This window comes from Schistocerca serialis, chromosome 3 (assembly GCF_023864345.2).
Source record: "Schistocerca serialis cubense isolate TAMUIC-IGC-003099 chromosome 3, iqSchSeri2.2, whole genome shotgun sequence".
Lineage (NCBI taxonomy): Eukaryota > Metazoa > Arthropoda > Insecta > Orthoptera > Acrididae > Schistocerca > Schistocerca serialis.
The window spans coordinates 422,971,759-422,995,891 of record NC_064640.1 but is presented as its reverse complement, the minus strand read 5'-3'; the positions used below and the strand labels follow the sequence as shown (position 1 = coordinate 422,995,891).

The 24,133-nt window shown below is 39.8% G+C and overlaps 1 protein-coding gene across 1 annotated transcript in view; it reads right to left on the bottom strand.

The window, feature by feature from the left end:
- Positions 1–24,133, bottom strand: part of LOC126470301 (protein purity of essence) — a 475,244-nt gene that overhangs the window by 150,391 nt on the left and 300,720 nt on the right. Inside the window, exons 47-49 of the mRNA XM_050098072.1 lie at positions 18,698–18,829; positions 6,263–6,411; positions 4,895–5,038 (exon numbers count right to left, since the gene is read on the bottom strand). Coding sequence (XP_049954029.1) covers positions 4,895–5,038; positions 6,263–6,411; positions 18,698–18,829 — 425 coding nt within the window. The remainder of the gene's footprint in view (positions 1–4,894; positions 5,039–6,262; positions 6,412–18,697; positions 18,830–24,133) is intronic.

Below are 24,133 nucleotides of genomic sequence, written 5' to 3'. Positions count from 1 at the left end.
GTTCCAGTGTTTGTATGGAATCCAAACTGTTCTTCTCCGACGTTGGCTTCTACTTGTTTTTCCATTCGTCTGTAAAGAATTCGTGTTAGTATTTTGCAGCTGTGACTTATTAAACTGATAGTTCGGTAATTTTCACACATGTCAACACCTGCTTTCTTTGGGATTGGAATTATTATATTCTTCTTGAAGTCTGAGGGTATTTCGCCTGTTTCATACATCTTGCTCACCAGATGGTAGAGTTTTGTCAGGACTGGCTCTCCCAAGGCCGTCAGTAGTTCCAATGGAATGTTGTCTACTCCGGGGGCCTTGTGTCGACTCAGGTCTTTCAGTGCTCTGTCAAACTCTTCACGCAGTATCATATCTCCTATTTCATCTTCATCTACATCCTCATCCATTTCCATAATATTGTCCTCAAGTACATCGCTCTTGTATAGACCCTCTATATACTCCTTCCACCTTTCTGCTTTCCCTTCTTTGCTTAGAACTGGGTTTCCATCTGAGCTCTTGATATTCATACAAGTCGTTCTCTTATCTCCAAAGGTCTCTTTAATTTTCCTGTAGGCAGTGTCTATCTTACCCCTAGTGAGATAGGCCTCTACATCCTTACATTTGTCCTCTAGCCACCCTGCTTAGCCATTTTGCACTTCCTGTCGATCTCATTTTTGAGACGTTTGTATTCCTTTATGCCTGCTTCATTTACTGCATTTTTATATTTTCTCCTTTCATCAATTAAATTCAATATTTCTTCTATTACCCAAGGATTTCTACTAGCCCTCGTCTTTTTACCTACTTGATCCTCTGCTGCCGTCACTACTTCGTCCCTCAAAGCTACCCATTCTTCTTCTACTGTATTTCTTTCCCCCATTCCTGTCAATTGTTCCCTTATGCTCTCCCTGAAACTCTGTACAACCTCTGGTTTATTCAGTTTATCCAGGTCCCATCTCCTTAAATTACCACCTTTTTGCAGTTTCTTCAGTTTTAATCTACAGGTCATAACCAATAGATTGTGGTCAGAGTCCACATCTGCCCCTGGAAATGTCTTACAATTTAAAACCTGGTTCTTAAATCTCTGTCTTACCATTATATAATCTATCTGATACCTTTTAGTATCTCCAGGGTTCTTCCATGTATACAACCTTCTTTCATGATTCTTAAACCAAGTGTTAGTTATGATTATGTTGTGCTCTGTGCAAAATTCTACCAGGCGGCTTCCTCTTTCATTTCTTAGCCCCAATCCATATTCATCTACTATGTTTCCTTCTCTTCCTTTTCCTACATTCAAATTCCAGTCACCCATGACTATTAAATTTTCGTCTCCCTTCACAATCTTAATAATTTCTTTTATTTCATCATACATTTCTTCAATTTCTTCGTCATCTGCAGAGCTAGTTGGCATATAAACTTGTACTACTGTAGTAGGTGTGGGCTTCATATCTATCTTGGGCACAATAATGCGTTCACTATGCTGTTTGTAGCAGCTTACCCGCATTCCTATTTTCCTATTCATTATTAAACCTACTCCTGCATTACTCCTATTTGATTTTGTGTTTATAACCCTGTAGTTACCTGACCAGAAGTCTTGTTCCTCCTGCCACCGAACTTCACTAATTCCCACTATATCTAACTTCAACCTATCCATTTCCCTTTTTAAATTTTCTAACCTACTTGCCCGATTAAGGGATCTGACATTCCACGCTCCGATCCGTAGAACACCAGTTTTCTTTCTCCTGATAACGACATCCTCTTGAGTAGTCCCCGCCCGGAGATCTGAATGGGGGACTATTTTACCTCCGGAATATTTTACCCAAGAGGACGCCATCATCATTTAATCATACAGTAAAGCTGCATGCCCTCGGGAAAAATTACGGCTGTAGTTTCCCCTTGCTTTCAGCCGTTCGCAGTACCAGCACAGCAAGGCCGTTTTGGTTATTGTTACAAGGCCAGATCAGTCAATCATCCAGACTGTTGCCCTTGCAACTACTGAAAAGGCTGCTGCCCCTCTTCAGGAACCACACGTTTGTCTGGCCTCTCAACAGATACCCCTCCGTTGTGGTTGCACCTACGGTACGGCTATCTGTATCGCTGAGGCACGCAAGCCTCCCCACCAACGGCAAGGTCCATGGTTCATTGGGGGGGGGGGCTTATATGTTAAGAAAAGGCAAAACTGCATTTATAGAATTTGCAGACTTAGAGAAAGTTGTTGACAATGTTGACTGAAATACTCTATTAAATTCTGAAGGTAACAAAGATAAAATACAATGACTGAAAGGTTATTTACAACTTCTACAGAAACCAGGCAGCAGTTATACAAGTAGAGGGGCATAAAAGGGAAACAGCAGTTGAGAAAGGAGTGAGACAGGGTTGTACCCTATCCCCGATGTTATTCAATCTATAGACCGAGCAAGCAGTAAAGGAAACCAAATAAAAGTTTGGAGTGGGAATTAAAGTTCAAGAAGAAAAAACAAAAACTTTCAGGTGTACCGATGACATTACAAGACTGGGAACAGCAGCTGAATGGAATGGACAATGTCTTGAAAGGAGTATATAAGATGAACATCAACAAAAACAAGACAAGGGTAATGGAATAGGAAATCTTTTGAGAAGGTATTCGTCTGAATTGTAGCCATGTATGGAAGTGAAACACGGATGGTAAGCAGTTTACACATAAAGACAATAAAAACTTTTGAAATGTGGTGCTACAGAAGAACACTGAATATCAGATGGATAGATCATGTAAATAATGAGAAGGTACTGATTACAATTGGGGAGACAAGAAATCTGTGGCACAACTGACTAAAAGAAGGGATCGGTTGATAGGACACATGCTGAGACATCAAGGGATTACCAGTTTAGTGGTGGATGGAACTGGTGTGTGTGTGTGGGGGGGGGGGGGGGGGGGGGCGGTAAACATTGTGGTAGATGACCAAGAGATGAATACAGTAAGCAGATTCAAAAGGATTTAGGTTGCAGAGGGAAGAGACTTCCACAGGATTGAATGGCATGGAGAGCTGCTTCAAACCAGTCTATGGACTGAAGACAACAACAACAAATATTTGTACTTGATAATGAGAATAAATTCCCAATATGTGCCTTATTATGCATGAAAAAACATAACTGGTTCAGCATTTCATTACTTAAACCATTAATGACACAGTTTCAGGCTTCCTATAATAATAATAATAATAATAATAATAATAATAATAATAATATATCATCATCATCCTAACTTCTACCACACTGACAATGGATTTCATGGATACCTATCTTTTGTAAAAAGCAGGTGATCTTTCATAGTTCTCCTAAGAGCTGGCAGTGGGCGAAGATTATATTCACTGTAGAAGAGCGATGCATCCAACACGAGCGATACACCCACCTTCTAAAGCCCAATTTACTAAGGAGTTGGAAAAGGATAAATATATCCTTTTTCTTGTATATCACAGTTCAAAGATTGTGACATGGTGCCTTTTGCAAACCGACATATTCAGATCTGTACAGTTATCAACACCCTACACAGAAGAATGGTGTGCTGAAAACATTTGTACAAAAGGTGCATGTTACTGCTGTAAAGGACCACACACAAGAAGAACTTTAATATCTCAAAAAAGTTTTTGAAGATATGGAATCTGTACAAGGCTTTGCAAATCCAACCAAAGGCTCATGTCACACCTAAAGTAGCTGATGGGGAAGGATCAAATTCATTGTCTTCATACGACCTGTAGAGAATTTTTCTTCACAATCGGTCATATCCTACGTAAATACAAAGCCGAGTTTATTTTTCTGTCAACAACAAAGACAGCCATGCTCATTGGCTCTGTATACAATGACCTGATTTTATGGAAGGCAGGTATGAATATGATTACCATCAATGTGGACATACCTTAGATACAGGTCAAGAACATGGCACAAAACATCAACACTACATCTGCCTGCTACAGTCTGATAAATTTATTGTGTCGAGCACTGTATGCTGGCAAGCCACAGAATGGGCTGTAAAAATATCCAGATTTTAACATAAATTTCGCTCTTCTAGAATTCGTTTTTCAGGGATTCTTTTGAAACATGTTTGATAAATGATTCAATTGACTGTGATGATGGTTTTAATCTCGACAAAATGAGGAATTCAGCACTGATGATGCCCAACTCTCAGAGAACAGTGCAATGTTTGTGTAAACAAGTTAAGTCCTCCAGTCATGGCTTTGAACACCGAATAATTTTATATAAACTCAATGAAAATTAAACCTGGGTTAATTTCTGTTAACAGGCACTAAGTACTCCAATACTTAGACTTTTACATGAAACAGAAATGCAAACAAATAAAGCAAGCAGATTTTAAATTCTGTTTATGATAAACAAATTTAAACCTGGAAGTTCAATTATCTTCTTACAAACTTTCTCACTTTTAATATGTCTGGACACATGGAACTTTTGTATTATGAACTGGAACAGACACTATAACATTTATTTACTATGTAACATAGATAATTAACTGTGAAAACCAGATTAAAAACTTGATTTTATGACAGCACAAAATTACTGTTTGTTAATTATACTGATAACATGGAAGCAATATAAATTATGTGTTCATCAGAAAATTTATTTCCATTATTATATTTGAAGAAATGCCTTCCAGCAGTTACATTTATAAATTAACAATTTCATGCTGAAGTCTACCAAAAAGACAGCCACCCTGTATCTTCAATTTGAAATGTGTACAATAGGTACAACTGAACAAAAACATTATCCACATTTGATGAAGCTGCTCAATGCTAGTGGTTTCAAACAAAATCTTTATCACCATAACCATGGATAGAAAAGCTCTGCTACAGACAGCATTCTATTCAACACATTGTTTAAAAAGTAATTATCATAAAAATGTATGCACTAGTATTGTCACCTGTTCAGTGGGAGAAGTACGTAGAGTACTACCGTCAGTAGCAGCAGTGGACCCTTCATCATCTGATCCACCAGCAGATGCTGTAGTATCCGAATAATGACCAGCCTCCTGATGAGTTCCTTGGGCTAAACTAGGATCCATTCCCTATGAATATGGAGAACAATTTTAATATTAAGTTCTACTTCAAAATAATACTACTGACATGAAAAGTGCACTTTTAAATTTAATATGATAATGGAAATTTGAAAGTCAAGAAAACATTGCATGAAGAAATCTGGGACTGTTGTCTTGATTATTCTTACAATTCACACAAACCAAAACTGAACAAAAGTTTAATACAAAATCTAAAATAATCTGCTTCTTTGTGTCCCTAAAGACTTCTCAATGTTTTCATTCCACAGTGAGTGTTTGCCTTTAGTCACACCATACTTTACATTGAATTGGCAAAATACATATCATACAATGAGTGCAGTTCCATGAGAAATAGAAATAAATAATAATAATAATAATAATAATAATAATAATAATAATAATAATAATTTTTCATGCACTTTAATTCTGGAAGAAAGGATCAAGATTACGTCTATATTTTTAGCATATTTGTGTCTCATCGTTTAGTATCATTATCATGGTATGAACTGCTGTTTATTATGAATGCCTTTTTTAAAAATTTTATCAGTCATGGAAATTAGCAATTAAAACGAAGTTTAAAGATATGAAACACAATCTCCCATTCAATTAGAGGACAAAGTATTTTTTTGAAAGTGAACAACAGTCACCATGCAAGGATTATTCAGGCATCAACTTGACAATGATAGTGCAAATCACTAAAGGTAAAAGATGAAAAGTTAAAAAGTTCACATTAAATAGTTGACTGAATAAACCTTTTATAGGTGCCTCTATACGTATACCACCATGCCACCATCAACATACAAATGGAACGCTACTCATTCTTCCAATTCTTTAAGGACCAAATTATGATGCATATCTAACCACTGTTGAAGTAATGTACACTTTTTCTGTTTTAATATCACAAAAACTGATTTAATGGGGCACACAACAGGCCATAAACTTAATGAAGGAACCATTCATACATCATACTTTCTTTTTGAACCCTAAACACAACACTGGAAAGTTGACTTCTCTGATACCTTGGGATATTATGCTCATTTTTATAAAGCACATCCTTTAGCACTGCCTAGCAATATGTGCATTACAAAGCAGTTCCCCACATCCAAGAAAATAAATACTTCAATTGCTGCAGACAAATTCAAGTACACCTTTGAAACAGTGGATTAGCGGCTTAGTAGAATTGATCAGAAATAAAAAAAAAAAAAAAAAAAAAAAACACATACATTAAATACAGACCTGTAAACTGAGTGCTATTGCCAGTTCAACTAATGTTTCATCATCAGTGTCAGGAGGTATGTCCATCAAAGCTGGGAAGTTACCGGCAGCATTCAACAGGGTTTCTACTGACCCATCACTTATTGAGCTTGAACTAGCACTATAACCTGCTGAAAGAAAAAGTACAAGTCTTACCTTAAATGGTACACAATTTCCACAATGTCACTGCTACTACAATTTTTCTAATAAAGAGCATCAATGTTTCACACAAGACCTGTTGTTAACAGTACTGTGTGTGTTTCCTCAGCTCCTCTTCCAACACTGGTTTACAAAAGTGATGAATATTTAAGGTCTAATCTTTGGTAATGAAAGGCTCTCCCTCTTGATGGGCAGCGAGTTACCTTAAGTTCAGGCCAGGAAGGTTACAGGAGCGATGGATGCGCTGCGAGAATAGCTCCCATCTGCGCTGCTCAGAAAAGCTGGTGGTGGTGGGGAGGATCCTGATGGCACTGATTGTGAAGCAGCCATTGAAATCTTGAATGTTGTGTTCTGTTGCATGTTGTGCCACTGAGTGGTCTACCTTGTTTCTGACAACAGTTTGGTAGTGGCCACTCATTCTAGTTGACAGCCAGTTGGTTGTCATGCCAGTGTAAAATGTTGTGCAGTGGTTGCTGCAGAGCTGGTATATAACATGGCCACTTTCACAGGAGATCTCTAATGGAGTAGGATAAGCCAGTGACAGGACTGGAGTAGGTGGTGCTGGGTGGGTGGATTGGGCAGGTCTTGCATCTGGGTCTTTCACAAGGGTATGATCTCTGTGGCAGGGGATTGGGGGTGGGAGTGGCAAAGAGGTGGACTAGGATGTTGTGGAGATTGGGTGGTTGGCATAACATCACTTTGGAAGGGTCAGAAGTATCTTGGGTAGGATGTCTCTCATTTCAGGTCATGATGATAGATAATCAAAGTCCTGACGGAGGACATGGTTCAGTCATTCCAGTCCCCGATGGTACTGGGTAAAGAGGGGGCACTTCTTTGTGGACGGTTCTTGGGATCACTGTGATGATCAGGTGTGTGTGAGGATATGGCACAGGAGATCTGTCTGTGAATTAGATCATATTGCCTGTCTGTGAAGGCCTTTGTGAGTCCTTTGGTATACTAGGCAAGGGAGTTCTCATCACTGCTGATGTGTCTATCATGGGTGGCCAGGTTGTACGAGAGGGATTTTTTGGTATGGAAGGGGTGGCAGCTGTCAATGTACAAGTACTGTTGGTGACTGGTGGGTTTGATGTGGACCGAGGTATGGACAGAGGCATGTGAGAGGAGGAGATCGACATCTAGGAAGGTGGCACGAGGGTGTAGGAGGACAAGGTGAAGTGGATGGGAGAGAAGGTGTCAAAACTGTGGAGGAATGATGATAAGGTGTCCTGGCCTTGGGTCCAGATTATAAAGCGGTCATCAACAAACCTGAACCAGAGTGTGTTTCCTCTATGTGGCCTCTGAAGAGGATTGCCTAGGAGGGTGCCATGTGCGTGCCCCTGCCTTTGCCATGAATTTGTTTGTTTGCTTCCCTTTCAAGTGTGAAGTAGTTATGGATTAAGATGTAGTTGATTACGTGTACAAGGAATGAAGTTGCGAGTTTGGAATCTGCAGGACGTCAGGAGAGGCAGTGTTCAATTGCGGCAAGGTCATAGGCATGAGGGATGTTGGTGTATAGGGAGGTTGCATCAACAGTGACTAGTAGGGATCCTGGAGGTAAGGATGTGGAGATGGTAGAGAGCCATGCAGGAATGATTGGTATTTAACGTGGGAGGCTTGGTTTTGGACAATTGGTTGGAAATGTTGATCAACAAGGACTTAGATTCTTATGGTGGGGGCACTGTAACCAATCACAATGGGACACCCAGAATTGTTAGGTTTGTGGATTTTGGGGAGCACGTAGAAGGTGGGTCTGCGAGCAGTTGTTAGTGTGAGTAGGGAGAAGGATTCACAGAAGAGGTTCTAGGAAGGTCTTAAGGATTTCAGCAAGATTGAAGGTTATGTTGCACTTCTGGGATGGAGTCACTTTGGCAGAGCTTGTAGGTGGAGGTGTCGGACTACTGGCGGAGGCTCTCTGCCAGGTAGTCGCTCTGGTTCATGACAAAAGTGGTGGAACCTTTATCTGCTGGGAGGATGATCAGGACCGGATCCATTTTTTGGTTGTGTAGGGCAGTCCTTTCTTCTATTAAAAGGTGGTTGTTCTTAGGGAGGGACATGGGGAAGGATGATGAGATCGGGCTGGAAGTTAGGAACTCGTGGAAGGTGACCAGGGGATTGTTAGGTGGGAGTGTAGGAGGGTCATAGTTGGATGGTGGTAAAAATTGAGACAGGCAGGGGTTTGATGGTGGGATTGGATTGGCTTTGGTTAGAGGGGTTGGTGGCAAAGAAGTGTTTCTTCTGAAGGGAGCGGGAGAAGGAGAATATGTCTTTCACAGGTCCAACATTGTTAAATCTGGGAGCAGGGCTCAATGTGAGGTCTTTGGATAGGACTGAAATTTTTGTGAGGCTAAGGATTTTGGTGGAAGGTTAACACCAGAGTTCTGGGATTGTTTAAGCTCTGGATTTCATGGAGTGTTGGTAGGGGTTTATGGAGGATGTGGTAGGTTGGAAATATCAGCTAGGCAGAGTATATAAGGGATTGAAAAGGAAGAACACTATGGGTAGGATGGGGGTTGGACAGTGGTGGTGCCCCAAGGTGGGAGTACGATGTCAGCATGTTGGATAATTTGTGGAGCTGGTGTTTGGAATGTTGTTCTATGTGATGGAGTGCCTGGATTTCAATTTGGGTGATGAGGTATAGGTAGTGGGGATTGTGCAAAAACAGTATTTTCCAGATGTGGTGGAGGTGGGTCAAGGATGCTGTGCTATGGAGATGAGTGTTTGTAGAACCAGGTTTGTGTGGGAAAGGGACTGGCAGAATCAGAAAAGTTGGAGATCATTGATGAAGGTGGGGTGGGATCCAGAAATACAAGCTTCAAAAAGGAAGTGCATTCTGAAAGCTAGCCAAGCTCTGTACCTCTTGTTTGTGTACCTATCAGTGATTTAGCATTTCTGCCTTTTGGCGAGTTATCTTCTTTATTCCTAAATAATTCAAAAGTTTTAGTATGTTACAATTTTATTGGCTACCAACTAAAAGATGCATTTACTGCAAAAAGATTTGCATCTGCCACAAACTTTAATGAAAGAAGAAGAAATGCCAGCAAAATGAAACAGAGATGCAACGTCTAATTATTTTGTAACTGAAACCGATAAAGTGCCTGTGCAGAACAGCAAAACCTGAGGCGTTACATAAGGTGAAATGAGATGTATCATATCACTTCTTTCATCTGTTGCAATGTTTGTTCATGTGAAAAATGCTCGCGCAAGGGGTGGGGGCACCCGATAAGTTGTGTGCAGGAAGGGAGTGGTTCCTCAAAGTCAGCTGTCGACAATCTCTTGCACATCTGCTCAGCTCCCGAATTCAACACAGGGTAGAAAGAGGTTGTGGTCAGAGGCTTAAAGCCATTTCATAGATGTTGTGTGTTGTTGTTGTGGTGGTCTTCAGTCCTGAGACTGGTTTGATGCAGCTCTCCATGCTACTCTATCCTGTGCAAGCTTTTTCATCTCCCAGTACCTACTGCAGCCTACATCCTTCTGAATCTGCTTAGTGTATTCATCTCTTGGTCTCCCTCTACGATTTTTACCCTCCACGCTGCCCTCCAATACTAAATTGGTGATCCCTTGATGCCTCAGAACATGTCCTACCAACCGATCCCTTCTTCTGGTCAAGTTGTGCCACAAACTTCTCTTCTCCCCAATCCTATTCAATACTTCCTCATTAGTTATGTGATCTACCCATCTAATCTTCAGCATTCTTCTGTAGCACCACATTTCGAAAGCTTCTATTCTCTTCTTGTCCAAACTATTTATCGTCCATGTTTCACTTCCATACATGGCTACACACTCCATACAAATACTTTCAGAAATGACTTCCTGACACTTAAATCAATACTGGATGTTAACAAATTTCTCTTCTTCAGAAACGCTTTCCTTGCCATTGCCAGCCTACATTTAATATCCTCTCTACTTCAACCATCATCAGTTATTTTGCTCCCCAAATAGCAAAACTCCTTTATTACTTTAAGTGCCTCATTTCCTAATCTAATTCCCTCAGCATCACCCGACTTAATTAGACTACATTCCATTATCCTTGTTTTGCTTTTGTTGATGATCATCTTATATCCTCCTTTCAAGACACTGTCCATTCCATTCAACTGCTCTTGCAAGTCCTTTGCTGTCTCAAAAACCCTAAAATGCAGATGCTGTGAACTGAGGCCCAATGTCGGAAACCAGGGTTTAAGGTGCCTCCTGACTGAGAGGGCACGGATAGTAGATACTGTGGTGGTGGTAGCCATTCATGCCACATATGGAAAGTTAGAGAGGGCATCAACAACTACCAACAACATTGCTCCCCAGGATGGTCCAGCCAAATCAAAATGCACTCTTTGCCACAGGTGGTCAGGTAGCGGCTAAGGGTTTAATTGCTGTGATGGGGCTGGCTGACTATGGGTACAGGCCTGATAGTTCTCGATGGTGTATTCTATGGTGGCATCAACACCAGGCCAATATACTTTATGCTGCAGTATTACCTTCATTCTCCACATTCGCTGACGTGCAGTGTGGAGTACTTTGGTTATGCAGGGGCAGAGAATGGGAGGAACTACCACCCGACATTCAGAATCAGCTGTAGCTAACAAAATGACACCCCAAGTGATATTAAGCCTGTGCCATAATGACAATTAGATGCACCACTCCTTCTCAGTGCCCTTAGGCAGATGCTCTGGTCAACCCCGCTGTGTCGCAGACAACATCCTGAGGAGCAGAGGATCATGGCCTGTTTCTGCTGCTACTTCACACACTATAACCAGGAATTCATAGAGGATATATCAGTGACTTGCATGCAAGGCAAAAAACAGCACTTTGAGACTATCAAAGTTTGCATTTGGAATGCATGGCAAGCAGGAAAGGGCATATGCATATCAGTGCTGTGTGGCGGGCCGATAATGGATGTCATAGGTATAGTTACTCAGTAACAATTCCCAGCCTTGCATTTGCTACACTGACTTACAGGGAGGTGTTGAATGAGGGCCAAATAGCAAAGCAAGGGGCATGTGACTGGTGATCAGTTGAAACATAGTACCACAGAGATACACTTGAGACTTCTCAACACTGTATGTGATAGCCAATGCCTCTTTCTCAGTTTGTGAATAATTCCTCTGGGCTACATTTAAAGTTTTACATGCAAACGTAATGGGCTGTTCCAGCTTATCGGTGTATATGTGGGACAACATTAACATCAGTGCCACAATCTAACACATCAGTCACAAGCGTTTAGCATTTGCAAGGATGGAACGTTGCTGAACAAGGGATCAACATAAGGTTCTTTTTAAGTTGCATGAAATTCCTCTGGTAAGTTTCTGGTCACACAAATTACACACCATGTTTACTCAATTGATAAAGTGGATTGGAAATCTGGGCAACGTTGGGAATAAATGTTGCATAACAATTCATTTCCTCTGGAATGACTGAAGTTCTTTCAGGTCCTTAGGAGCCAGTAAAAGAGCAATTGCATCCACATGAACCTGTAAGGGTGTGAGCCCATCTTTACTTAATACCCATCCTACGTACTTTTCATTTGGTTCACAGAAACTACAATAGTTGAGGTGACAACAAATATCATGGACCTGGATCAGCTCAAACAAAATCTGTAGACTACACAGGTTCTGCTCCCACATGACCCTGGTAATCAGCAAGTCATCTAAATAATTAAGACAGGCATTTCTGAAATATCACGGGAGAGCTTTGTGCCCAAAATTGCAACCTGTTATAATGATACAAGCCGAATGGCATATTATCCCCTTAAAACTGTTTCATCTGAATCACCTATACGCACCTGAAAGAATGTGACAGCGAGATCTATCTTTGAAAAATAATGGCCCTCAGCATGGGAACTGGATACAGATAACATTTGCTTGAGCACTAATAGTAGACTTAAAATCAACAAAAATTCTAAGTGATCCATCGGGTTTCTTAACTAAAACCATAAGCATTGCCCACTGGCTAGACAATGCTAGGGATATTACTCTCATAGTTTGCAATCTATCTAGTTCAGCTTCAACTTGATTGCGCATGGCGAAAGGCATTAGATGTGCTCTGCAAAACTTATGCACTGCCAACTGCTTGAAGTATACAGGGGCTTGGAGACCTGTTGCACACCCTAATGTAGGCTCAAGCAGCTGCTTATACTACACACATAATGTACTAAGTTTTGTGAACCGTTGGTCAGGAATTTGGAAACCAAAAAGTGCATAAGCGTCTAAGTAAAAAATGTTAGTTGTCATCCACGAGCTGACTACCAGCAGTGTTAGTTGCTGAGCTACATAAGGTTGGACTGAAAGCTGACCCTGCAATGGGATCAACTGACCATTGTGCATCACTACTCTGTGTTGAGGGTACCAAAGCTATGGGCAGCCGATGCACCAATACCTGTCCACGTTCATCAGTCACATGGCCACTCTTGTCCAACTGCAAATCTGTCATTGCTTCATTAGTTTCAAGCTGCAGCATGTGCTTCTGCATCCAATCTGCAACTGCTATGAGCACTGGCATGCAGTGTACCAATGGTAATTTTTTTTTTTGTTGCACACCGAGGCAAACATTTGTAGATGCCCTGGATTGCAGCATGCAAACCAGGTTATGTCACAGAAAGAGCAGTGACTCCACTGATGCTGTGGGCTGCAATTGGTACACAATTTGACGGCACAAACTCCTCTGGGTGCCTTCAACAACAGCAGGAAGGAAACTGACGTATGAGCCTCAGCTTGCTTTGGGATACACCAACAGCAAACAAAAGTTCTTCTGTGTTTGGGCATCTAGCAATAATGAGATCGGTGAATCGCAAACTACTGCACTAACTACTCAGAAACCCGTGTCTTTGGAATACAAAATGAACACGTGTTTGGTAAACTGGATGATGACGTTGACTGGAAGTTCTCACTTGATCATGGAGCATAACGGCAACCAATACTGCTAACAAAGTTGACACAAGAAGTAACATAAAACATAGCTTGAGCTTATGCGGTTACTTCTAAAGGTTTGGCAATTTTTAGAAAATTGTTCTGGGTTGGATGAGATGACTCTAAAGCCTTCTTTCTTACTTCTCTATCAGGAGAGAGATGTATATCATCATCATGGATTAAGGAGTCTGCATATGATTGACCACAACGTTTATAGGGAAAAATAATTACACCTCTGTGTGAAACCTTGCAAGTCAGCAGCCCATGCTCTATTTGTTTGTTTATGGTGCTTAACACATTTGTTAAATTTGAGCCTCGCTTCGACTATGTGGGTTTGGTGACCGTAATAGTCAGCAAACCACAAACATCAGGAAATCTGAAACTGCTGGGGTCGTAGTGTGGGTGGAGCTTCTTCATCACTTTGTACATATTATTGCTAGAAGACTATAAGAGTGCATTCTACGGTTCTGCATCAGTTATTTTACTTGCCTTACAGTGAAGGAAAAACTGACATAAACAGACCTCCAAACACTAGTCTGCCTTGTTGGAGCAAGCGAATGGCAGAGTGGGAGGTGATGAAGTTTTAGCTTTAGGCTGTTGTTGGCTTTGCAGTAGTTTTAAAAACAATTTATGTTATTGCTGTCTGAATTTCCACTGCTGTTCTTCTCACAACTGTTCCTGTTTCTAGAATTTTCACTGCTTTTCTTGCTGTTGTTGCAGCTGTTGTTGTCGCAGCTGCAACCACTACTCCCACAACTGTAGAAACTTGAGGGCCATGCTTCACTAGATAGTTGCAGAGTAAAAGTCCTTGTCACCAATATTTTATCACACTCCGTGTAAGTAGAACAAAGTTTACAATCCTTCGCAATGGCACTAATGCAGAGACCGGTGGAATGACGGTTCCTGAGGTCAATGACTGTGGAGTTCATGACGTGAATGTCTAGCCAAAAATGAAGTCCAGAGCATAGTGAAAGTCATCATAAGTGTACACAAATGTGAATCAAAACATTACACAGGCAAGATCAAACACACTATTAATCAATGGTGTGTATCTAAGTCTTCAATAAGCCATGGAAAATACGGGATGGAATAATGACAATATTATGGAAGTATAGTTGTCACTCAGCATATAGCGGACATGCAGAGTCACAGATAGGCACAACAAAAAGATTGTCAAACCAAGTTTTCGGCAAAACAGGCTGAAAGCTTTGTTTGGCAGTCTTTTTGCTGTGCCTCTCTGCGACTCAGCATCTCAGCTATATAATGAGTGGCAACCAACCTTCAATGAACTAGCTGGACTGACTGGATGGTCTCAGGATATTGTATTTATCGGCACACTTGCATCAGTGAATGGGCCCATGCGATATGTCTGCACCTGCAGTGGAACCCCTCGTGGCAACAAACTACGATCTGAGTACGAATCAATAGTCGATCTGGGTAGGGAACCTGAATCACTGTTGGGAACGAAAACCGGAATGTGTGTTCAAGGATAAAAACACAAAACTTGTTTTCTTTAAGTCCTAATTGTCAAGAAAAATACAGTGGTTGCTTTTTTCACTAAATGAGAAGTGTTGACATATGTTGTATTTAAATCTCATTTGAAAGTGAAATGCATGCTCGCTCTATATTGGAAAGTGATTCATCTAATATTGAGACCAAATTGTTGGATCATTCATTGCACAATATTACTCAAAACTGGTACTGACAACTTAGCTGCAGTAGACTTAGCATGGTTTTGAGACTGCTCTCTGTAGACCTGAGTGTGCACAAAATAATTTTGACCCATCTTCAAAAGTGGATGCTCAGCTGAGAAAGTGAAAGCCAAAGAAAGTTAATAGTGAGGAAAGCTATACTGAGTGTGATGAAAATTATTTTGGGAGTAAATGAAATAAATAGTGCTGTATTGTAAGAACCAAAGTGAAGCCTCCAGGGCATGTTGGTAGTCATGCCTGGGTAGCTTAGCTTGGAACAGCACTGCCCACAAAACTCCAGGTTATCGGATTTGAACCCTAGCCTGATCCACAATTTTAGTCTGCCAGAAATACGTTTACTCCCACTATTATACAGTTAACAGTTTTTCAGCTTCCTTTATACCCCATCCCTCTCTCTTACAACCCAACAATATTTTCTTACACAAATGTTGACAAAAACAAATCCCAGTAAGTATATTTAAAATATTTTTACACACAAAAATGTACTAGTCCTTCTTCTTTATTGCCTGATATTCACCACCCCTTTTCCATCCAGTAGTCTTGTTTCAGTGGTTATCTTGGTGTGTGTGTGTGTGTGTGTGTGTGTGTGTGTGTGTGTGTGTGTGTGTGTATAATTATCTTTCAGCACTGTTTCACTGGAGAGCATACCATAAAATCTCTCTATTTGAGTACAAAGAAGTTCTAAACAATATGTTCTCTGCAAAACTATTAAGTAACATTTTAACAGGTGGATTTGAGGGCAAGCATATCTACTGCATCAAGGAATCTAAAGAGTGTGAGAGAACCTTTTTGTCAATATGAATAATAAAAAAATCAGAGTGCACGACTTCAAAGAATTGAATGAAATGCAGGAAAATGCAAAATATAGGAAACAACTTTTTAAGCAATGAGCATTATGTGCAAGATCCCCCTTGCATTTTTGTAGTTTATGTATGATACATGTGCATGATAGGCATTAAAATACTCATCAGGGACTTTTTTATTATCATCCAGTAAAGGTTATCTGAATTTTGTGTTATGTTTAGCCACTGAAGAAAGTGGAAGTGGCTATCTGTTTGGGACACACAAATGTTCAACTTAATTTCACTCATCATAATCAATGTTTTTAGAAAGCCTGCAGTCGTGTCATTCATTATTTAAATGATCACACAATGCACCAGTTACATATTTTTCATGTTTAGTGTGACATATATAAAGAATTTATTCTCACTGTCAAGCACAAATATTTACACAAGTATTTTTTGTGATGTTTGCAGATGTGCTGTTCTGCTTCTCGTGCACTGCAGCAGTCATCAATTTGAGGTTATACAGTACTATGCCTCCTCCATTATGCAGAAAACCACACATATACAAACCATCACTCATGTTATTTGTGTGCGAACAATTCACAAAATATACTTACATAAATATTTGCATCTGACTACGAGAATAAATTCTCAAAACCTGTTTTGCTAAGCATGAAAAAAATATGTAACTTGTGTAGTGCTTCATTATTTAAACCAGAAACACTTGAGCAATGCAAGAAACACAAAGGTGGCAAAACACCATGTGAAATACGCATTTGAGAAATCATAACGATCATACAGTTGCATATGCAGAGTAAAAGCAGTTGAAAATGGTTGTGATCAGTCACAATACCATTACTTGAACAAACCTAGCTATTCCTATCAGCCACCAAGGTGAGTAGAACTTTGAAGTGGCAGGAGGTAATGAACTGGTTTGAATCTTACCTATTCAGATCTGCTGAGCAGAGTGTCATGGTGTCTAAACTTAACTGTGTAACATTTGTAAACAGTACTTGAAGGCCAATGCCATGATAGCATCATTTTTCTCCACAGACATTGTTTCTTAAAGCATGAATCATGGGAAAGTTATAAATTTGTTAACACAAAATCAAGTGTGAATTAACATTGTAACCATTTGATGGGAGAGATACAAAAGTAAAAAAAATCGTAGAAACGTAAAAGAGGGTTTATACTGTATATGTAAAATAATTTCACCATGCAGGTACTAAACAAGTTTATTTATCAGACTCTCCTTGAATTGAAAATGGAGCTATAATGCTCCAAAACCTCCCTGCAATATATATATATTTACTAACTGCATTGTGGCTCCACCCCCCCCCCCTTTTTTATACAAGGAATCTGCCGTAAGTTGTGAAAAGCCTTAAAATATGGATACCTCTATAAGGAAAGAAAACTAACACAGTAGTTTCAAACAATGAGACGATACACCACATCAGGGAATAAAGTTACCACAATAGCAAAAGCAGGTGTTTTCAGAAGACATATATCATGACACAAGCAAAAAGTGCCACAGATTCAGACACATTTGACACAGTAGACAACGCTCTTCAGTGATATGTTACACCAATGACTGTGACAACAGTACTGAACACTATTTTCTTCTCAAGTATAAATTTTTTAAAAATGCACATCATAGCTTGGATGTTAAACCATTAATAATTAAATGTTATGAAGACAACTGGAAGGAGGCACCTAATACCACTAACTACACCACATACAACAATTTCATTTTTCCAAGGGAAGATAAAAATGCTGATGATGGGTATGCCAATTGTGCGTTTGACTGACCAACACAATATCGCTTCACAGGGGAGGTCTCTCTCTCTCTCTCTCTCTCTCTCTCTCTCTCTCTCTCTCTCTCTCTCTCTCTCCCCCCACCCCACCCCCCTTCCCCAGCACAAAGGATTTGTGCAAAAACTAGCAAAGTTTTAATTCTCTTTCACGTGTCAATGATACAGTGCTTCTACTATTAGGTGAGGGTCCCTTTCACCCTATATCAACTGAGATGAAAATAAGCAAAGCAAAGCAGTGGAACTATTTATTTTGGTGCGATTCATCTACATGGATAGAAACATGTACAGGAGGTTCACCAAAAGTGCAGTATGATGACATTCACTTCAGAAGGAATGGAGACCTAAATTACTTCTGAATCGATAGTTTTTGAATGAAATATTATCCACAGATGAGCAATTTCAGTGGAATATGAGTGAATTTAAAGACAACAAAGCAGGACTATGTAAGAAATGAATTATTAACTAACACTACTGATAAGTATCAAATTACTGTGAAATGTATGGGATCATGAAATGACTTTCATTTGGAAAGAAAGGGGTAAAAGGGGTAATAACATTTAGGGCTTTCAATACAAATTAACACAGCAAACAAATTCAAGACTTAACTTCACAACGGAACTGCTGTGTAATAATCTTTGATATTAAACACAGTCATTAATTAAAGATGTGTTTGTCAGCACATTGTAAAATATCTGTATCAAATTTTCTATGTATTTTGGGGAAAAAACTGTTATAAATCTTATAAAAAGTTCCTCCGATTTTTTCTTTGTGGTTAAAGAAGTTAGAAAGAAAATGTTGTCATTAATTGCCTCGTGTTTCACTGCATCATGAAAATTACGATATAACACGAAAAAAAAGTATATTAATTTTCTTTGATGACCTATAATTTTAAAGAACAAGAAAGTATATTTCAAAGACTATCCCACAGTTTAAGACAACTTACACTTTGTGTTCTGCCACGCAGCAGGTCTTGTCATGGGATAAGCCTTGTCAGAGAGGTCCACAACATGAATAACATGGCATGGTAATAAAATAATCTAGATACAGCACTCACTCGGTTCGGGAGCCAAGCTGACAGTCGGTTCTGGAGGCTCTATAGCCTCGGCCTGCTCCTGCTGTGTGCGTTCTTGTGACTGTACAGATCCTGGCGACTTTTCATATGTAACTTCTGTGACAGTGAGACCACCTGCAATGGAAGAAGTATATGTTATGACCTTGTATGACAATGGGAAGACATGGAAAAAATAAAAACAACAGTAGACTCAACTCCCCAGTAATTATTAACAAATGAACACAGTAACTATTACAAAATTTATTCGACAAAAATGTTGGATCATCCACAAATAATCAAAAGTTCCTAGCATTGCGAATATAACAAATCAAGTATACAACTTGTTAAACATAAACATATATAAAATTATTCCCTACCCCTAATAACTGGCACTATGTACTGTGATTATGATATGAGTTACTTTATGGGTTATTCTACAAGAGTAGATATATGAGCAGATGCTGACCATAATCAAGTATAGACGTTAGTGTAGAAATAATAAATGACTGATTCTTTAAAGAATTGAGCTCCCATGTATAAAACAGATTCAAATGTCAGTTATGCTTGAAGATTTTTGGAAGTCACTAAGTGCTCTCATTATGGAACACCAGAGGAATATAGACTGAGCAATTTGGGCTCCATTATAAGGAAAAGCAAATTTTTCTTGCATTTCAATGTTTATGATGTCATATCTCCTGAACTATGTGTTGTACAATGGTATAATTTTGCAGGTACATTCAGTTTTGTTTGTGGGTACTGTCTGCAAACTGTGTTGCAAGAAGTCAGTAGTAAAGAAAAGTAATAAATTAAAACGTCATGTCTGATCCTGAAGTTTTACTGTATGAACAGCAAAAATGAAGTAGTAATAACTTTTTTCCTCTCATCGTGTGTGTGTGTGTGTGTGTGTGTGTGTGTGTGTGTGTGTGTGTAGCTTGTAAGAAATTGCTAAGTGCTCTCATTCTAAAATACTAAATGACTGAAGTCCAGGTATTTGCATACCATGAATTATGCTGCCTGAAGACATATACTTACTGTATTAAGCTTTTAACCTAGCATTATACCTCTTAATGTGTAGATTTGACTGCATTTTAAATTTTTTAATACACTCAATAATTATGCAAAATATTGAAAATCAAATTTCTGTCTCTGGAAGCCATTACATATGCAACCTGCAACTGGTACTGGGTTCTGAGACAGTTTCTTAATTATACGGATACTAACACAAATACGAAAACACTCCTATGTAGAACATAACTCATTTTCAGAAGATATATAACTACTTAACATGTAGCACTCCCTCTCTTTTTCTAAATGCTGTGACGGAACTACAATGGAATGTACTTTGAGGTGACAAAAGTCATCGAATATCGACATGTACGCACAAAGATGGTGGTATTGTCAAGTACACAAGATATAAAAGGGCAGTGCATTGATGGAGTTGCCATTTGTATTCGGTGAGTCATGTGAAAAGGTTTCCCATGTGACTATAGCCACACAGTGGGAATTAACAGACATTGAATGTGGAATGGTAGTTGGAGTTAGATGCATGGGACATTCCATTTTGGAAATTGTTAGGGAATTCAATATTTCAAGGTCTACATAGTCCACAGTGTGCTAAGAATACCAAATTTGGGCATTACCTCTCACTGTGGACAATGCAGTGGCCAACGGCCTTCACGTAATGACAGAAAGCAGCTGTGTTTACATACAGCTGTCAGTGCAAACAGACAAGCAACACTGAATGAAACAACTGCAGAAATCAATGAGGGACAACGGCACAACATCGCCTGCAGTGTCTCTCCTGGACTCTAGACTATCGGTTGGACGCCATGTGACTGGAAAACAATAGCCTAGTCAGACAAATCCAGATTTCAGTTGGTGACAGCTGATGGATGGGTTTGAGTGGGGCACAGGCCCCACAAAGCCATGGACCCAAGTTGTCAACAAGGCACTGTGCAAGCTGGTGATGGCTCCATAATGGTGTAGGCTGTGTTTACATGGAATGTACTGGGTCCGCTGGTTCAGCTGAACCAGTTATTGACTGAAAATGGTTATGTTTGTCTACTTGGAGACCATTAGCAATCATTCATAGACCTCACATTCCCAAACATGTCACTGGGCCACAATTGTTCACAACCGGTTTGTAGACTAAGCCAAGTCATGTTGCTGCACTACACCCATCAAAAGGACGTCCAATACTATGTTAGGAAATATCCTATTACTTTTGTTACCTCAGTGTATATACAGGTGAGGTGAGCAATGTGGGAGAATTAGGATACATGAGCAAGAACAGCTTCCACAAGTGTATTTAAGGGTATTGCAGGTTGGTAATATGGTTGCGCTCGCTCGCGTGTGTATGTGTGTGTGTGTGTGTGTGTGTGTGTGTGTGTGTGTGTGTGTGAACACACTCACGGGCTACAATTACTTTTAAAGTGCCCTTGTATCTTAAAGGATAGGTTACACCAGTGATAAGTTCGGAACTGTATGCAATATGTAAATACATAGGATAGGTCTCGTGGTTTGTTCTTACACATAGGTACAGTCTGGGATCGCAACAGGCATAACAATGGACAAGGATACTTTGTAAATTGGTAGAAGTGGAAAGATACTTTGGAGTGAATAGAAACAATTTCGATCAGGATGTCTAGGCATTGTAAAAGATAGTTCTCTTTTTCATGGGGTATTGGGATTTAAATGTTCCCACCCAGAATAGTAATCTGTAATGATGAAGGTGGACCTGGTTAGAGGGTTAGTAGGAGTATTTATATTGTATAAGGGGTGATTGAAAAGGGTTTGTTTGAGGGTGTTGCTGCAGCGTAGATTCAACATAGCATGACTCAGATGCAGGTATATAAGCACCAACATGTAGTGGAGGGATTAGTGTTGCATTTATGTCTTCCTGATGTGCATGTGGTAATGTGGAAAAGCGATTCCACATAAAACACCAGTTGATGTGGGAGGCTAGCCTCATCCAGTAACGAAATGCAAAACTTATGTCAACTCCAGTGGGAGACACTCATACATCTGCCCTGTAGTCTTGATCTCTTTCCATGTGATCATCATACCTTCAGTCCCTTACAAAAGGCCTTTGAAGGGTTGACAATTCCTGTCAAATGAGGATGAGTAGCAAGCAGCTGCAACTTCTTCACACGGCAGGACATTGTGTTTTACCAAACAGATATATTCAACCTGGTACGGCGGTGGGATGCCTGCCTCACTGGCATACTGACTGGACTGTGAATCCTTTGAATGGATACTATTTGTTCGCCCCTTATAGGATGACATGGCACTGAAGCAGCTTTTGTGAGCCATATTTGTAAGGCAGTTCCTGCTCATAAACATCTCTGAAAGATTTTCAAGTAAACTTGTAAATTTTTAATATGCAAAAGGTGATAAACTACTTTTGGTGGTAGGTTGATGAATGACAGACATTTTAAATAAGTTATGATACGGATTGTGGATATAGTCTATTGAGGTAGCTTAGAATGCAAAATCGAACCAAATTAAATAGATTGGACTGATAATAAGGTTTTGGTGAAATAAGGATAGTATGTCTTAATCATTAGCCCACAATTTTTACAGCAGCTTATGAGGAAAGATGTAATAGGTTTGGCTCCTTGCAGCCAATTCATCGAAGGTGACTTGTCAATGATCAGGGAAATCCTTTTAGTGGAAGCCACAAAAAGTTGTCTTCGATGCCTATGTTTGTTGATACTGAGAAGTACACAAATGGTACGTGTACCAGAGAGGGGAAATGGGGATATGGCAAGGGAGAGAGGGTTTCAAAAAAGAATATAGACTCAGCTGAAAGGTTTTGATATGGACTGAATACACAGTGACGAACGAACTTCTAATATGCTTTAAGTTTGCACGTAGTGCACTGGGAAAACTTGATAATATCCTCTGCCCAGGTTTTACTGCTGCTTATTGCTCCCTGAATTTTCTGAAGTTAAATAATGTTATTTACTGAACTTGTGAAACTTTCTTGTTCAAGATACACTTTAAAGAGATGTCTACAAGATCAGCATTAGTTATCACCAAATACTATTTCTACAGCATGGTTTCATGCAATGAGAGCTTTTAAGATCTTGTAACAGAGTATACCACATTCTGGGGCCTACATATTAACTCCGAACCATATATTACTACATGTAGCATATAGCTGTTCTCACTCACTCCCTGAAACATAACTCAAGTTGGGATGGCATCTGGAGCTCTTCCTTTTCTTTTTTTTTAAAAAATAAGCATTATCATTTAGCACTCTATTCATAATATATGTGCCAACTGCAAAATACGGACTAGCTCTGCTGCTTGTATACCGAAAGGAAAATCATTTTCTGTAACAGTTATTGTGTAAACTCATTTTTCCTATTAAGATGTAATGATTTATACGGTAAGCGAACTTGCATGTCACAAAAATATCAAATATTGCTGCATGAACCATGGGAAAATTTATTAGCCTATCATAAGACTATTCTTTTAAAGTCAAAAACACACTTGTTTTCAGATATTATCCCCTTTTACTTGACACTTTATCCAATGAGTATATTCTATCCCTGAAGTGGAATTCTGGAATGTCTGCATAATACATATCTATGGTTGTAATAACTTCAGGAGTGAAGGAGGAGTGAAGGAAACCACTCACTGAAAAGCAGAAGCATTGAGTCATCAACAAGGACACACAAAAAGAAAGAAAACTTACTAGTTTTCAAAGTAATCCTTTTTTGTGCTAGACTACAAACACACATGCCTGTGCTCCTAACTGGCACTGGCTGGATGCACAGTACCACAGCTACATTTTAGCAGGTGGGCTATGTTCTTGTGAGGTTTGTGTCAGGTGGGTAGAAGGGGAGAGATGCGGAACACGGGAAGAGTGGTAGGGGCTGTGCGACTAGTGGCTCTGAGGGAGGCAGCTGCTTTGTCAGATACAAATGTGGTAGGGAGGGGTAGCAGGTGCACAGAACAGGCATGTGATGCATAGTTGTCAGAGCCAATGTGGAGCAGCACACGCTGAAGCTGATGTGCGGACATGAATTCAGAAGGAGTGACAGGATGGAGAAAGGGGTGGGTGTGGAAACAGTGGGTTACTGGAGGTGAAGGCCTGGATGATTACAGGAGTGAAGGCTGTGTTGCAAGGATAACTTCCATCTGCCTAGTTCAGAGAAACTGGTGGTAGAGGAAAAGATTCACAAGGGCTGTGTTGTGTAGCAGCCATTGAAATTGTGCCTTTTATGCACAGCTGCATGTTGTGACACCAGGTGTGCAACTTTGTTCTTGGCAACAGTTTGGTGGTGGAGTTTCATCCTGGTGGACAGCTGGTTAGTAGTCATATCAGTATAAAAAGCTGTTCAGTGTTGGTAGCAAAGTTGGTATATGATATGACTCAGTATCTGTTGGGGTAGGATAAGCCTGTGATGAGACTGGAGTATGAAGTGCTGG